The sequence below is a fragment of the Heterodontus francisci genome, chromosome 1, assembly GCF_036365525.1.
Source record: "Heterodontus francisci isolate sHetFra1 chromosome 1, sHetFra1.hap1, whole genome shotgun sequence".
Lineage (NCBI taxonomy): Eukaryota > Metazoa > Chordata > Chondrichthyes > Heterodontiformes > Heterodontidae > Heterodontus > Heterodontus francisci.
In genome coordinates, this window is record NC_090371.1 from 204,360,905 (window position 1) to 204,378,687 (window position 17,783).

Here is a 17,783-nt window from a genome sequence, read left to right on the forward strand (position 1 = left end):
TCCCCATGATCCAAACTTTACTCTATTATCTGTACCATAAAAAGTACAGCATGCCTCAGGATTAACAATTATCTTTTCTAAGGTATTTTTCAACAAATATTACACAAGCCACCCAGAATGCACTTCTGCCCTTTCCAAAGGAGAAAACACCTGTTACAGACAGGGGAGAAGTGGTGTAGATGATGTCCACTTTTCACCTCTCAACTAACCGCAGATAGTGTTTTTTAAAAAATAGTGATTTAGTCCCTGAGTGTTTTAAAGGGCCAAATAAATAGACAAATGACAGATTTTCTCATAGATTTTAAAAAAGGATACATGTTTATTCTTAGGCAATAACCGAAAAATGTTTGCAACCTCTCCCACTTACACATTCTCTCTCTCCCACGCACACACACACTAGAAAAGACAAAAAGTAGAGTGGTAGCATGCAATTAGAGTCCAATTGTGGTAAAAGAGTTTGATGCTTTAAGAAAACCTTTAGAAACTTTATGGGAGGGTACTTTTCATTAATGTGGTTCTGAGTATCCGTTGTCTTGAAAAGGATGAAGTGCTGCAGATTCCTTGTGGTTAAGTCTCTATCTGAAGTCAATGGGAAATTCCCAGTTCACTTTTGCAGATGGGGGGTCCCAAAGTCACCTTGTAATTTCTCTGCTGCAGTATTTAGAAGATGTAGTCAGCTGCTTAGCTGGAACGGTCTCACAGCTGTTCTGTTGTTGTTCTCCTGTTCCATCCTCTCTCTCCAAAGAGAGACCTTTTAAGGTCTAAACTTGTCAGGTTGGGGTGTTGGTCAGGTGCCGAAGGGCTCTCTCCCCTGGGGTTATTCATACAATGTTCCAGGATATGGGGACCATTGTTCCATGATGGTGTCTGAATGTGGTCCATTCTAATGAATAGGTGCTTCACACCTATTACTTTAGTTTTGGCTGCAGAGTCAGTCTGTCTGTAAAAGTCTGTTAGCTCCATTCCTGAAGAGAGGAGTTGTTTGCATGGAATAGGCTGTTTTACATTTCAATATGTTTTCCTCAAAGCTAATTCAGACATGGATAATGGGTTTCGTCTTCAACAGACAACATGTTTATTGACAGTACAGGAGGGGTCATCTGACCTCTACTCCATTTTGTTTGTGGCTTAATTGTGTCCATTTGTAGTTCAGTTGAACAGTTGACTTTTATTTCATAATTCCTCCAGTACATTTCATATTTCATCACTGTTCCCTTAGTAAGCATGACACACCACACTGTGTAACTATATTGTTCAGACTAAAGCTCGTGCCCAAAATCCAATTAGTTCACTAATGCCCTTCGGGAAAGGAAAGCTGCTGCCATTACCTGGTCCGGCGTAGATGTTACTCCAATCTCATACCAACCTGGTTGATTCTTAACTGCCCTCTGAAGTGATCTAGCAAGCCATTCAATTGTATCAAACTATTAGCAGTGATTCAAGCAGAAAGTCCACCACCATCCTCTTGAGGGCAAATAGGGTGGCTAATAAATATCAGTCTTTCCAACACCGCCCACATCTTAAGAATGAAAAAAGATCAATTATTTACATTTTATTTAATTATCATCAAAACATTATACAGCAGATCATTTTCAATACTGTGCATAACTTAAATATTGTTACAATCTGGAACAATCATATTAACGATGTGGCTACAACAGCAGGGCAGAGGCCTGATACTCTGTGATTAGTGGTTCATCTTCTGATCCCTCAAAGCCTTGGCACCATCTACAAAGCTCAAATCAGGAATGCAATAGAACTCTCACCACTTGCTTGGTTGGATGCAGCAGCCACAACACCAAAGAAGCTGAAGACTAGGATAAAATAGACAGCTGGTTTGGTACCTTCACTATTGAACTCAATATCCAGCTTCTCCAACACGTACACACTATGGCTACAAGTGCACAACCTATAGGACGCATTTAAGCAAATCATCAAATTTATTTCAATAGCATCTCCCAGCTCTGTGACCACTACCACTGAGAAAAACAAGAGTAACGATATCATGGAAACATTATCATCTCCAAGTTCTCCTCCAATTCATTGCACATTGTTATTGGTTCAAGATCATGAAATTCCCTAACCGCCATTGTAGGAACAACACTAGCATAGGGACTGTAGCAGTTCAAGGAGGATTCCCTTCATCACCTTCTCAGGATAACTAGGGATGGACAATGAATGCAGGTGCCCATATCCCATGAACAAAAAACCTATTCCCAAAATGAAAATGTCTAAAATCTTACCGTCCTTTCCAAACCTCTAAACTGAGATTTTGAAAATTGCAGTTTACCACTTGAAATAATGGAACTACAGTACAGGGGAAGCATTAATACTATTCCAGGACAGCGGGCTTTAGACACTCCATATCAAAAGAGTTCTTTCCTCAGGCAGGCATTTCTTTTCTGGTTGTGGAATGTGAATTGCAGCCTTCTGATTGTGATCGAGGTTCAAAGTTATGAGGGGTTTTGATAAAATAAGTAAACTGTTTCCAGTGGTAGGAGGCTCTGCAACCAGAAGACACAGATTGAAGATAGTTGTCAACAGATTCAAAGGGGAAATAAGGATTTTTTTTTACAGTGAGTTGCTATGATCTGGAATGCACAGCCTAAGAGGGCGGTGGAAACACATTCAATAGTAACTTTCAAAAGGGAATTGGATATATACTTAAAAGGAAATTTTGCAAGGCTTTGGGAAAAGAGCAGTGGCGTGGGACTAGGCAAAGACTGAGAAGCCGAATGGCCTTTTTCTGTGCTGATTGATTCTATGCACTGAGCCGCGATTATCTTCTCATGTAGACTTAGCATGGAATTTAACAAAAGCCATAATACAGTCCGACTCTGTACTTCTTTAACCAGCTGGAGTTCGTCACATGTTCCATACGCAAGTCGCTATAATTGGTAGCGAGAAGACAGTAGCGAAAGCAAGAAGCCGAGGTGATCACAAGAGAATACGGTGCAGGTTCGGTACCCAATATTTATTACACTTAAAATCTAGTGACTGAGCAGACTTTGAGTTTAAAGAATAAAAGTTATGATCATTACGTATTGGGACTCAGCGAGAACCCAGGAAGAAAACATATTCACAAATGATAAACTTCGATAAAATTTACTTCGTAGCCCAAGTCATCTGGGATTTTAACACAGGAATTCAACATCACGGTTATTCAGAGCAGGTTCGGCGGCTTTGATGCGTTGTATTATCGGAAACACGTGAATACCAGAACGATGCTTAGCGTGCGATGTTTTGATTGCTCTTGGTGAACCCGTTTATTTTTATTCATTATATAAAATGCAGCGAAGTCAGAAAAAATGGTAAAACATTTCTATTATCGGAAAAAATACTATGAATGCCTCAGATTATTCATTCAAACTGCACTATTTTGGGAGACTTGTCAGGTTGTCCTATCACACAGATTGAGTTTATCTATAGATGAAGGACAACCACCAGAGACTATTGTGGGAGATATCAGCAATGTCTTCCCCACGGAGACACCAGCCGGTGGCTACTTCATTTCGGAAAGCGAAGAATCGGTCATTTTTAGTGATCTAAACGTCGATCTGGTCACCGGAATTATAAAAACAGCGAAAGTACTAGACCGGGAGACTACAGATCGATATGAATTCGTGGCTGTAACTTTAACAGGGCAGATAGTCCAGGTGGAAATCTTGGTTAAGGATGTAAATGATCACACGCCGGTTTTCCCCAGGGATAAAATCCAACTCAATATCTCGGAATTAACCCCGATTGGGACAAGATTTCAACTAGACGAAGCCTGGGACCCAGACTCGGAAAAGTTTAGCATCCAAGGTTATGCGATCACCCAAGGAAACCCGGGGACATTTCAACTTCAGTCCGAGAAAGGGGTCAACAGTCTCCGTCTAAATCTTGTACTAATCGGCCCCCTGGACCGGGAGACCACCGCCTTTCATTTCCTCACTGTCCAGGCTTTCGATGGGGACACTCCCCCGAAGACGGGGAGGATGCAGCTGGACATCAAGGTCTTGGATGAAAATGACAACCAGCCCAGGTTTAACCAGACTGAATATGAAACCTGGATTTGGGAAAACGCGGCCCCGGGAACCCGGGTCTTCCAGCTCCAGGCCAGCGACCCAGACGAAGGAAGCAACGGCTTCATCACCTATGAGATCGACCGGAGACAAAGCGATCCGAGCGGCCACTTCGCCATGGACAGCCGGAGCGGCCAAGTGCGGGTGCAGAAGGCGCTGGACCGGGAGAGTCGCCCCTGGCACCAGCTGGTTATCCGAGCCCGGGACCATGGTTCCCCAGCCGAGCTGGGCAGCGCCTTCCTCTCGGTGCGACTGCTCGACCTCAATGACAACCAGCCGTCCATCAGCATCCTATACCTGAGCCGGAGCGGCCAGGCTGAGGTGTCAGAAGGGGCGGCCCGCGGGCACCTGGTGGCCAGGGTGTCGGTGTGGGATCCGGACCTGGGGCCGGGCGGTGAGCTACGGCTGTGGCTGCAGGAGGAGGAAGGCGGGCGGAGCGATAGCTTCGAGCTGTTGGAGTCTCCGCTCCGCTCCGTCTACCTGCTGTGTGTGAGCGGCCGCCTTGACCGTGAACAGCGCGACTCGCACCGCCTGACCCTGAACGTCGCCGACTCGGCCTCGCCGCCGCTGCGCACTGAGCGCTCGCTTGACCTGCGCGTCACTGACATCAACGACAACGCGCCCGCTTTCCAGCGCGACGTGTACGTGGCGCGCGTCCCCGAAGGCCCGTTTCCCGCCGGCGGGGCCGCGCTGCTGCGGGTGTGCGCGCATGACCCGGATGCGGGAGACAATGGCGCCATTAGGTACGCCATTTTGGAGCGCGACGCCCCGCCGCCGTTTTACATCGACCCGATGACGGGATTCATCAGCACGACGGCGGAGGCGGTTTCATGGCTGGACCGGGAGATCCATGAGGTGATCCGCCTGCTGGTGCTGGCCCGGGACCTAGGGGAGCCGCCCCTCTCCTCCACCGCCACAGTCTTGCTGCACATCGAGGATGTGAACGACAACGAGCCGGTCTTCGAGCGGCAGCTGTACAGCGCGACTGTGCGGGAGCACACGGGCCCCGGGACCTGCTTCCTTCAGGTGAGTGACAGCCGAGACACACCAATCACCAGGCGGCAGCTTCAAATTTACACCTAACCCTCGGCGCTGGCCTTTCCCTTAACTTTGCCCTCAGCCTAATTCATGACCTTGCTGTTGTCATTGTCTTTACCTTTGACTTAGCCCTAACACGTGGACTTTGACCTTTCCTTTGTCCTAGCCGTTTAGAACTGCAGTCTCCACCTGCACGCACCCTGAATAACGTGAGAGTTGAAACTGTGCTACGCGGTACTCGCAGCAAATGCACTAATTCCTTGTCAATGAATGTTTTTGCTATTTTAACAACAATGTCAATTCGTTTAAGGTAGTAGAGGATGAATTTTCATTCTTTGTTAAAAATATTGACCAGCATGGTTTATACCAATCACTCCAATTTGTATATATATATATGGTGCCTTCAATGTGGGGAAAATGTAGGGTGGCACGTTGATGTTTCCAAAGTTTAGCCTAACTTGTGCAATAATTTAAAAGCAAAATATTGCAGATGCTGGAAATCTGAAATAAAAACAAGAAATGCTGGAAATACTCAGCAGGTCTGGCAGCACACTTGTTCACACCCTGCCTCCTGTAAGGACTCCATTCCATTCTCCCAGTTTCTCCATCTCCGGCGCATCTGCTCTGATGATGCAACCTTCCACGGCAATGCTTGATATGACTTCCTTTTTCCTCAATCAAGGATTCCCCCGCACTGTGGTTGACAGGACCCTGAACCGTGTCCGGCCCATTTCCCGCACCTCTACCCTCACCCTTTCCCCTCCCTCCCAGAACTGCGACAGGGTGGGCCTTGTCCTCACTTTTCACCCCACCAACCTCAACATCCAAAGGATCATCCACCGCCATTTCCGCAACGTCCAGCATGATGCCACTACCAAACGCATCTTACCCTCCGCTGCCCTGTCAGCATTCCGAAAGGACACCCTGGTCCACTCCTCCATTACCCCCACCACCTTGTCCCCTTCCCAATGCACCTTCCCCTGCAATCACAGGAGGTGTAATACCTGCCCATTTACCTCCTCCCTCCTCACTATCCAAGGCCCCGAACACTCCCTTCAGGTGATGCAGCGATTTATTTGTTGTACTTTCAATTTAGTATACTGTATTCGCTGCTGACAATGTGGTCTGCTTTACACTGGGGAGACCAAACGCAGATTGGGTGACTGCTTTGCGGAACACCTCTGCTCAGTCTGAAAGCATGACCCCGAGCTTCTGGTTGCTGGTCATTTCAACACACCCCCCTGCTCTCATGCCTCTGTCCTGGGATTGTTGCAGTGTTCCAGTGAACATCAACGCAAGCTCGAGGAACAGCATCTCATTTGCTGATTAGGCACAGTACAGTCTACCGGACTCAACATTGAGTTCAATAAGTTCACAGCATGACGGGCCCTCCCTTTTATATTTTTAGTTATTTTTTCTTTTTTATTTATTTTTAATTTTTTTATTTGTTTATTTTATTTCAGTCAGTTTAGTTTGTTTCTACTATGCCTACTCACTTTTTTCATGTTTGTGCCTGGGGCTAGGCTGTTCATTTTTCTGTCAATTAATACCCTCTCTGCACTAATGCTTTGTCTTTCGCCACATCATTCACATACCGTTTGCCTTTGCTCCATGACCTTCTGGTCAGTTATTCTCTGTGACCTTGTCCTATCAACACCTTGCCCTTTGTTATCTCTTGCCCCACCCCTGCTTTACTTGCTTAAAACCTATTACATTTCTAATACTTGCCAGTTCTGATGAAGGGTCACTGACCTGAAACGTTAACTGTGCTTCTCTCTCCACAGATGCTGCCAGACCTGCTAAGTATTTCCAGCATTTCTTGTTTTTATTTGTGCAATAATTTGTTATGTCACATTGCCCCAAAGCACTTTACAGAAATAAATTGAGTGCCAAACCAACTGAGAAATTAGGAGGGGTGAAAAAACCTTGGTTTTAAGGAGGGGATTAAAGGAAAAGCGGAAGGTGGAGGAGTTTGGGAATTCAAGAGTTTGAGACCAAGGGGCTGTGTTGCCAGTGGTGGGATGAAGATGGGGAGCCCAAATAGAGAGGTCGGAGAGAGTTGCAACACTGGAAGAAATTACAGAACTGGAGACAGGCAAAGTCATTAAGGGATTTAAACTCAAGCAGGTGAAAGTGGATTTGCCTACTCTGGCTCCTGTCACAACGAAGGATTGTTAGTCCTTCAACAATAACTTTTGAGTGATTCCGGCTTGAGTGGATAATTCAGCAATAACTTTTAGATTGCATTTGCTGACAATGCTACCTCTAGGGGGCGCTGTTGTGGCACATGTGCAAATGCAGCATGTGCCACTAAAACGTCACAGACTGCGACTTTAGGCAGCTGCCAGGACTAAAGATGGAGCTGCTCAAATAATCACACGGAGGCAACCTAACAAACACATGTCAGCACACAATGGCCGGAGTGAGAGAGCGAACGAGCTGGCCGGGGCGCGGGCCGGGGAGGGAGGGCGGGAGCGGGCCGGGGAGTGGGGGAGGGTGCGGGCTGGGGAGGGGGGGAGCGGAGAGGTCGGCGAGTGAACGGCCTGGTGACGGAGGGGAACGGAGCGGGCCTGGGGGGAGAGGAGCGGCCGATGAGTGGGCGAGTGAACGGCCCGATGATGGAGGGGAGCGGAGCGGTACTGTGGGGAGCGGAGCGGCTGAGCAAAAGGCCCAGTGACGACGTGAAGCGGAGTGGCTGGCGACAGCAGCGTGAGGAGGAGGGGGGTGTGCGTTTTTCTACGCATGCGCCATAAATTTGCAACGGCAAAAGACTTAACAAACTTACCCGCACCCGGCAACACCAAGGTCTTCGGCCGCTCGCTCCCCGTGGCTCTCTATGGCTTCTCGCTTCCGGCCCCCTCCATCCAGCCTTTCTCTCCAGCTGCAGATCCCCCATCCAGCCGCTTTCTCCCCTACTTCTCAGCTGTACTTCAGACATTGCAGCTCTCTGGTCCCTGCCTTTTTCATCCGTCTCTTCAGGAGCTTCTGAATTTAACTCCCTCCCACTACCCCCCCCCCCCCCCCCCCCACACACAAGGACCATACCGCAGTTGAATATCTGAAGTGCAGTTGCAAAATCGGGAAAATAACATGAAAAACCTCATCAATTCCAGGTTTAATTATTGAGAAATTTTATTAAGTGCATTAAACATTCAAGGCACTGCTGTGCATGGATACATGAGTGTTGTGTCGCCAGCATTCCCGTGAGACAGACAGGCCGAGTCTGCTATGCAGAACTAAAGAGATTGTTCCTGGAGAGCCTTGTGGTGAATGAACGCGTGGCTCTCTATTCCACTACTGTATTGTCCATGTGAAGAAGGCAAAGTCACAAGAGTCTGAGCTCAGTCTATTCTTGGTGAATGTTCCCCAAACGCATCCCAATGTGCGCTCCCACTTCATCCATAAATGCAAGGTTCCTTTCCGTATCGTGACAAGCTCCGCAGCATGATCCAGTTCTCTTCGTTGCTTGAATGCTGACCTTAAGTCTCAAGGATTGTTTTCTCAAGGCCATGTTTTACGTGAAAAGAAATAAGGAAAGAACATCAGAGTCAGAGCTTCCCTCCTCCAATGAAATTACTGTTGAGCATGCTTTATGTTCTGCAGTAAAGGCATGTACTGATAACACCGCCAATGAATCACTTAGTACCCAACTCAGCTGTAGGAGTCAGGATGATGTTACTGCCCCTATCTCGTGATGGTTCAATGCTGCTCTCAGGGAAAACATGAATGATGTGAGGGTGCTGGAAAAAGAAGCACATTTCTTTTGGACTATGAACATAAAGCAGGCCATTTAGCCCAGCTGTTCCCTGTTAGGGATTATGCCACTCGTGTGCCTTCCCATCCGCTTCCATTTAATCCTGCCTACTACTATCAGCATCACCTTCCATTTCTGTCGCTCTTATCTACCTTTGCCTTCAAGCAACACTGAGGATGGAGAACGGTGTGGCTGCACTCCCACCTCACCAGTTGTGTACACAGCAAGAGCATTCACATTTGTTCTACCACTGGACACAGCATGCTTGTTTCTTTCAGTGCTCAGTCTCTTCTTTCTGAATGTTCCCCAAGTGCTTGACCGCTTTGGATGCTCTCTCTGCTTGACAGGCAGCAGCTGGCAATTGCGGAGTCTCACACGGCTCTGCATGCTTGTTTCAAGGGCGGATGGGGAAACATGTGGCTGTGTGTCCATGTGCACGGCTCTAATGGGTGCAGGAACAGAGCAACTTACAACAGGGACTGGAGCACATGTACTGCCTGCACACAGCCCCAGACAATGGAAAGGATTTTAGTGCAGTGCAGTGGACTGGAGCACATGCAGTGCCCCAGACAATGGAAATTTTTCAGAGCAACTTACAACGGCAGAGCAACTTACCTTGGAGCAATCTCTTCTTTCTAATAAAAATGAAGCAGACTGAAATCTCCAAAACAACTAAATGATTGCGATAAAATGCCTGACGAAACCTCTCCTCCTTCCACTTTCAGAAACTCGCGCCGAAGCTTTGACGCATGCATGGATATCAGAAGGTTGACGCATGCGTGAATACCCGTTGGCGTTGCATAAAGCGCATGCGCAGAGGCCGACCAGACGCGTTTCCCAAAGAAGCACACGTCACGCGATGACGTCATTGGCGCATGCGCTAACCAGTCCTGGCAAGCCGGAACGCATCGCATGCGCAGAGAGCAGGAGACCGTCTGCGCATGTGCGCACCGCGGCGCAGCCTGATGACGTCAGTGGGGGAGCTGCGTTGTCAGGAATCACTTTGTAACTTTTAATATATATTGAGCCAATTGTGTTATAATACAACTTGACAAGCAAGTAATGCACTTGATTCCTAGGCCTGGAGTGATCGGTTCTGGCTCTCAAGGCTGCTTGCACAGCTGTGAACTTCCAACTGTCCTGAAAATTCTACTATTTGGCTGCCTTAGGCTGCACATCCACATTTCAGTTACTGTCTTCTAGTGATCCCATCATTCTAACTTTGCTTTGGTGACTGTGAATGGTTTGTGGCCCCATTTTTTTTTAGATTAGAGATACAACACTGAAACAGGCCCTTCGGCCCACCGAGTCTGTGCCGACCATCAACCACCCATTTATACTAATCCTACACTAATCCCATATTCCTACCAAACATCCCCACCTGTCCCTATATTTCCCTACCACCTACCTATACTAGTGACAATTTATAATGGCCAATTTACCTACCAACCTGCAAGTCTTTGGCTTGTGGGAGGAAACCGGAGCACCCGGAGAAAACCCACGCAGACACAGGGAGAACTTGCAAACTTCACACAGGCAGTACCCAGAATCGAACCCGGGTCCCTGCAGCTGTGAGGCTGCAGTGCTAACCATTCTTATCTAGGCTGTAGATACAGTATGTACCTCTTAGGGATGTGTAAGACTGTGTTAACAAAGTACTAATTATTTATGCTGATTATTCTTGCTTCTCTCTCCACAGATCCTGCTGAGTATTTCCAGCATTTCTTGTTTTTATTTCAGATTTCCAGTATCTGCAGTATTTTGCTTTTAATTTATTATACTAATTATTTGTGGCCTTGATACCTTCAAATACTACAAACTAGAGCATTTTCCCACGTTAGTTATGTGTGCCTCCTAGCAACCAGCTTTCTCTTCCACTTAAGTGTTGCCTGTTGACATGAGGGTTATAGTTTTGGAGACTTCAGCTTTGTCTGACTCTTAGCTCCTTTGTTCACAAGCAGAAGCAAAATTCACTCCGGCTAAAGTGCTGAAGTAAAGCAAGCTGGGATATCTTGACCAGAGACATAGCTTTACACCATTTTCATAAAATATCCTAACAGAGGAGAACTTCAAATTGAAGGCATTGGGATACTGGAATCCAGTGTAGGTCAGCGAGGATAGAACTAATTGGTGAACAGGACCTGGTATGGGATATGATAACAAAAACAAGAAATGCTGGATTCACTCAGCAGGTCTGGCAGCATCTGTGGAAAGAGAAGCAGAGTTAACGTTTCGGGTCAGTGACCCTTCTTCGGAACTGACAAATATTAGAAAAGTCACAGATTATAAACAAGTGAGGTGGGGGTTGGGCAAGAGATAACAAAGGAGAAGGTGCAGATTGGACCAGGCCACATAGCTGACCAAAAGGTCACGGAGCAAAGGCAAACAATATGTTAATGGTGTGTTGAAAGACAAAGCATTAGTACAGATTAGGTGTGAATAGACTGAATATTGAACATCAGCAAGTGCAAACCTGAAGAAAAACAACCTGAAAAAAACAGTGGGTAAGCAAACTGAACAAACTAAGATGAAATGAAATAAATGCAAAAAAAGATTGTAAAAAATGTAAAAAGGAATGCAAAAAAAAGGAAGAAAAAATAACTAAAAATGAAAGTAAAGTGGGGGGCTGTCATGCTCTGAAATTATTGAACTCAATGTTCAGTCCGGCAGGCTGTAGTGTGCCTAATCGGTAGATGAGATGCTGTTCCTCGAGCTTGCGTTGATGTTCACTGGAACACTGCAGCAATCCCAGGACAGAGATGTGAGCATGAGAGCAGGGGGGAGTGTTGAAATGGCAAGCAACCGGAAGCTCAGGGTCCTGCTTGCGGACTGAGCGGAGATGTTCCGCAAAGCGGTCACCCAGTCTGCGCTTGGTCTCCCCAATGTAGAGGAGACCACACTGTGAGCAGCAAATACAGTATACTACATTAAAAGAAGTACAAGTAAATCGCTGCTTCACCTGAAAGGAGTGTTTGGGGCCTGGGATAGTGAGGAGAGAGGAGGTAAATGGGCAGGTATTACACCTCCTGCGATTGCAAGGGAAGGTGCCCTGGGACGGGGACGAGGTGGTGGGGGTAATGGAGGAGTGGACCAGGGTGTCGCGGAGGGAACGATCCCTTCGGAATGCTGACAGGGGAAGGGAGGGGAAGATGCGACTGGTAGTGGCATCACGCTGGAGGTGGCGAAAATGGCGGAGGATGATCCTTTGGATATGGAGGCTGGTGGGATGAAAAGTGAGGACAAGGGGAACCCTGTCACGGTTCTGGGAGGGAGGGGAAGGGGTGAGGGTAGAGGTGCGGGGAATGGGTCGGACACGGTTGAGGGCCCTGTCAACCACAGTGGGGGGAAATCCTCGGTTGAGGAAAAAGGAGGTCATATCAGAAGCACCGTCATGGAAGGGATATGGGATATGATAATGTCAGCAGAGTTTTGGATGATCTAAAGTTTACAGGGTGGGGTGGAGGATGGAAGTCTAGCCAGGAAAAAATTGAAATAGTCAAGTCTGGAGGTGGTGAAGGCATACATGAAGGTTGTTGATGCAGGAGATGTTACAGAGGTGGAAGTAGGAGGTCTTTGTAATGAGAGCATGTGGTGTCAGAAGCTCAGTTCAGGGTCAAACAGAACATAGGAGTTGATAATAGTCTGGTTCAGCTTGAGATGTTGGCCAGGAAGTTGGATGGAATCCAAAGCAAGGGTACAGATTTTGTGCTGGGAGCACAATATGATGTCTTTGGTCTTCCTAATGTTTAACTGGAGGAAATTGAGGCTCATCCAAGACCAGATAGTGGACAATTAGTTCAAGACAAGCTGTGGTGAAGTAGATCTGGGTCTCATTAGCGTACATGTGGAAGCTGGCCTCATGTCTGCAGATGAAGTTGCCAAAGGCAGGATGTAGATGAGGAAGAGTACAGGACCAAGGATAGATCCTGGGGGGAAATCTAGAGGTAGTAATGCAGGAGCAGTAATAGAAGCTATTAGTGGAGATGTAGTGGCTACGATCAGAAACATAAGACAAGCACTGTATGTAGGCCATCAGCCAAAGGTGTAAAGAGTGCACAGGGACAGAGGGACTTGGGGATTCATGTACATAGATCTTTGAAGGTGGAAGGGCATATTGGAAGAGTAGTTAGCAAACCATGTGGCATCTTGGGCTTCATAAATAGCGGTATTGAGTACAAAAGCAGGGAAGTGATGCTGAATCTTTATAAAGCTCTGGTTAGGCCACAATTAGAGTATTGCGTCCAGTTCTGGTCACCACACTTTAGGAAGGATATCAGGCTCCTTGAGAGGGTGCGGAGGAGATTTACCAGAATGATTACATGAGTGAGGGATTTTAGCTACAAGGTTAGATTGGAGAAGGTGGGGCAAAGGAAATTGAGGGGAGATTTGATAGAGGTGTACAAGATGATGGCAGGATTGGATAGGGTAGAGAAAGAAAAGCTGTTCTCAGTTGATCATACAAGGGGACACATTGAAGGTTTTGGCCAAGGGATACAGGGTAGATGTGAGGAAGAACTTTTTTATGTGGCAAATGGTAATGACTTGGAACTCTTTGCCTACAAGGGTGGTGGAAGTGGAGACGATGAGCAATTTCAAAAGGAAATTGGATGGGCACTTGAGGGAAATAAACTTAAAGGGCTACAGGGATACAGCAGGCGATTGGATTGCTCTGCAGAGAGCTGGCATGGACTCGATGGGCCGAATTGCCTCCATCTGTGCTACTGTGACTCTCTGACTCTATTCTCTTTCTCCCTTTTATCTGTATTTCCCATTCTGTTTTCAATATGCCTTGATGTGGGATTTGTGTCTTCTGTTGCTTTTCAAAATAGGAAACATGCATAGTATTTCTGTTAATATTTGAAAAGACAGATTACATTTTTATGTCAGGCATGGCTGTGGTATGGAACTAGTAACCTTGTGGGTTGTGATTGGTGAAACTGAATTCAATAAATCTGATAAGTTATTGTCCAGCACCAGGAAAGCTGACTATTAAGTTCAATATTTTTTTAAAAACTTCAGAGTAAGGAACCTGCCACTCCTTTTCAGTCTGGCCTACATGTGACTGCAGTTCTACAAGAGGCCCTCTGAAGTGGCTTAGCAAACTACTCAGTCCAATCGCTGTGGAATAGAATCAACAGCCATGTTAGCAATAACCCAGGCATCAGATCAGAACAAGACTCCTGTCAATCCTAGCCCAGTTGACTCTGCAGAGTCCTCCTCACTAACATTGAGGACTGGTGCCTCACAACTAATGTATGTTCAATCTGTTGCCAAGAAATTTGATTGCTTCAAGTCATACAAGACCAAGATAATCTGCTGATTATTATCTGCCACCCCAATTAATAATTTAGTGAAATTCACTGAGATTGATAAGTTTTCGTTAGACAAGGGTATTAAGGGTTATGGACCAAGGTGGATAGACAGAGTTAAGATATAGATCAGCCTTTATCTGATTGAATGGTGGAACAGGCTCGAGCAGCTGAATGGCCTACTCCTGTTCCTATGTCCCATGGGGATTATTGGTCCCAGCCTATTCAGGTGCAACATATCTGGCTTGTGGAGGTCTCCCCTGCCCCAGCACTGGTTTTGCAATGCCCCAGGAATCTGAAGCCCTCCCTCCTACGCCGCTTCTCCAGCCATGCATTCACCTGTACTTTCCTCCTAAAACCAGTTCTGGCATAGCCTTTAAAAGATGCAGGCATTTAAAAGACACCATTATTTCTCAGCAGGGTGGCAGAAAGAGTAGCAGGCTGCGGTGTCAGCAACTGGAAAGCTGACCTATTTTCTGTTAAATCAGAGGAGATTTTGCTGACAGAATGAACGCCAGGAGAGACTGGGCATTAGGGACAGGAGAGCATTGCAGACTTTCTGGAGGGAAGTGGCAGAAGCAGTCAGTGCACCCTCCATCACTCCATGAACTGCAACACAATATTGAAAGATGTTCAATTACCTTACAAGGGTGACCAAGATAAGTCAAGACCTGCTGACAAGAACATTCTCTACCAGTTGTACTGTTTCACTTATTAAAGATATCAAGGGATATGAGGATAGTGCGAGTAAATGACGTTGAGATAGAAGATCAGCCATGATCTAGTTGAATGGTGGAGCAGGCTTGAGGGGCCGAATGGCCTACTCCTGCTCCTATTCCCTATGTTCACTCACATCCTTGCTTATCATACGCTTTCTCAGCACATGGATATCAGTGAGACTAATTTTTGCTCAGGGACATCTTTCCAAAGACTCTGGTACCTTCACTCAAAACTGCTCTCATCTCACTTTGCTTGCGATCATCACAGCAACTACAACATTGCATGGGACAAGTCTCACTGATACTTAAAGATGTGTGAAATTGTCTTCTCTTTTTAAGGGAAAACAGGCATAAAAGCAGCACCAATATCAGGGGGAAATAACCTCTCAGAAAACCCTAAGTTCATAAAAAGAGGAGAGATTTGATTTAGTAGGTTCCATATGAGGTCATAGATGCTATGATGATGAGATGTGATGGTGTCTTGACCCTTTAAAAGTTTCCTTGAAGATGAGAAAATTCCTTATGCACCTGTTAGAAGAGGGGTTGCCAACCTTTTCTTGAGTGAGAGCTACTTCTGATAAAGGAAACAAACACATTTGCTGACAACACCACCACTAGGTGATGCACTACTTGCGCATGCGCAAATGACAAACATTTGCGACACCTGAGGCCGCTGCCAGTAATAAAGATGGAGCTGCTCAATTTGGTACAACAGGCCCTCCTCCCTACACTCGCTTCTCTTCGCCTCCCAGTACAGCCTGCCCGCTGCCCCCTCCCCTTGCCAGTTGGTGCTTGCAACCCCCCTGCTTGCCGCTCCCTTGGCATTCACCACTGGCTGTTGGCGCCGCTGCTCGCTCTTCCTGTTCTGATGTCAGTACATGGTAACGTCAGGGCACATGCGTGGATTAATGCTGGCAGGATGACATGAGCGATCGGGAGCATTATGCGAGCTACCAGTAGTTTGCGATCATCGTGTTTGTGACCCCTGTGTTAGAAGATCTATCATACTCTGTGTAGCCACAAGTGACTCCCAGCTCAGATATAGCATAGGTTAGATGCACAGTAATGTTCCACTAGCAATGCTCCTCAAGAACAGTCTCAGAAGGACAGATCTTTCACCCCAACTGTCTAGGCTACATTGGTAGCAGAGTTTAAAGGAAAGTAGTTCTTAACTTAGTTCACTACCATGTCCTCAAAATACTGGTACAATTACAGTTGCTTTATAGGCATCAGTTGATAAAGGAGCTGACTTGAATGGCAATAAAAGTAATTGGAAAAGATTACTAGGCTGTTATTATCTAGAATTGCACTGAGGAAGGAGAGATAGTGGTGACTATTATATGTGTTAAAGTTTGATTGTTAGAATCTTAGGAGGTGGTGGAAGAGAAAATAGGGAAACCAAAGATCAAAAATGATACCTTTTGGCATAAAAGATAATTTCCAACTTTGTGCTGTAGGCAGGGAGCCTTGCCTACCTGTAATGCATATTGGAAAATCCAGGCAAGCGCCTAATTTTCTGACCATGAATTGAAATGTTGGGAAAACTGTATGAAGTGTGCACCTGAGCTGATATGTGGTGGCAACAGGCAAGGCTTGTTGTCCGCAGCACAAACTAAGAAAATGATATTTATTATAGACCGTGGTATATTGAACTGACGGTGTCGTTGTTACTACATTTCTTGTCTGCACTGAATATTCTCTTGGGTTCAGCAGCCCCTGCATTTCACGTTTAATGCTCAATATCTAGCTTTACAGTAGCATGGCCTGGGGACTAATAATAAGACCGTTATTGTGTGTAATAAAAACAAAAAATGCTGGAAATACTCAACAGGTGTGGCATTAGCTCTGGAGAGAAAAACAGAGTTAATGTTTCAGGTCAATGACCCTACATCAGAACTGGAAAAAGTCAGAAACGGAATAGATTTTAAGTAGATCAATGGGAGAGGGTGGGAAAAGAACAAAAGGGAAAATCTGTGATAGGGCTGAAGACTGAAGACATTAAATGACAAAAGAGTTGGTGGTGCAGAGCCAAAGGGAGCAATAATGGACAAGTAAAGAAACAAAAGCTGTGTCCAGAGGAGGTGTGGTTGGCAGAACAATGAACAGCTGCTGCTGAAAGAGAAAATAAGATTAACATTGAAACATGCAAAGAAAATGAAACAAAATCAGGGGCAGAGATTATGATAAGAAATTATTGTTGAACTCAGTGTTGAGTTCAAGCTTGCATTGAGCTTCATTGGAACTTAGCAGGAGGCCGAGGACAGAGATGTTAGCACGAGAGCAAGGTAGAGAATTAAAATGACAGGACACTGAAGCTCGGGGTCATACTTGCGATTTCAATGGAGGTGTTCTATAAAGTGGTCACCCAATCTGCGTTTGGTCTTCCCAGTGTAGAGCAGACCACATTGTGAACAGCGAATACAGTATACCAAATTGAGAGAAGTATATGTAAATCACTGCTTCACCTGGAAGGGGTGTTTGGGGCCTTGGATGATGAGAAGAAAGGAGATAAAAAGGCTGGTGTTGGATTTACACTTGCATGGAAAAGTGCTGTGGGAGGGGGATAGGGTGTTGTGGGTGATTAAGGAGCAGACCAGGGTGTCATTTAGGGAACGGTCCCTTTGCAATGCTGAAAGGGGAAGGGAGGGGAATATGTGTTTGGTAGTGGCAGAAATGGCAGAGGTCCCTTGCACATGAGCCCACTATCTACTTGTTTTAGTAATGTCACCACAGCTGCTGATCCTTCTGGACTCCTTAATTCCGCAGGCTATGTGAAAAACCTGCCCATGAAACATGCTGGATGGCACTTTACTCCAGTTGTGGTTCTATGCATTGTGCAGCAGCATTTACCAGCACAGCCAGAGTGATATTAAATTGCCTGCATACCCTTTCAGCT

General features: G+C 46.2%; 1 protein-coding gene across 1 annotated transcript in view; it reads left to right on the forward strand.

The window, feature by feature from the left end:
- The first annotated feature begins 2,808 nt into the window (after positions 1–2,808).
- The window catches only part of dchs2 (dachsous cadherin-related 2), a 205,687-nt gene continuing 190,712 nt past the window's right edge, over positions 2,809–17,783 (forward strand). The window contains exon 1 of the mRNA XM_068032733.1: positions 2,809–5,093. Coding sequence (XP_067888834.1) covers positions 3,309–5,093 — 1,785 coding nt within the window. The 5' untranslated portion in view covers positions 2,809–3,308. The remainder of the gene's footprint in view (positions 5,094–17,783) is intronic.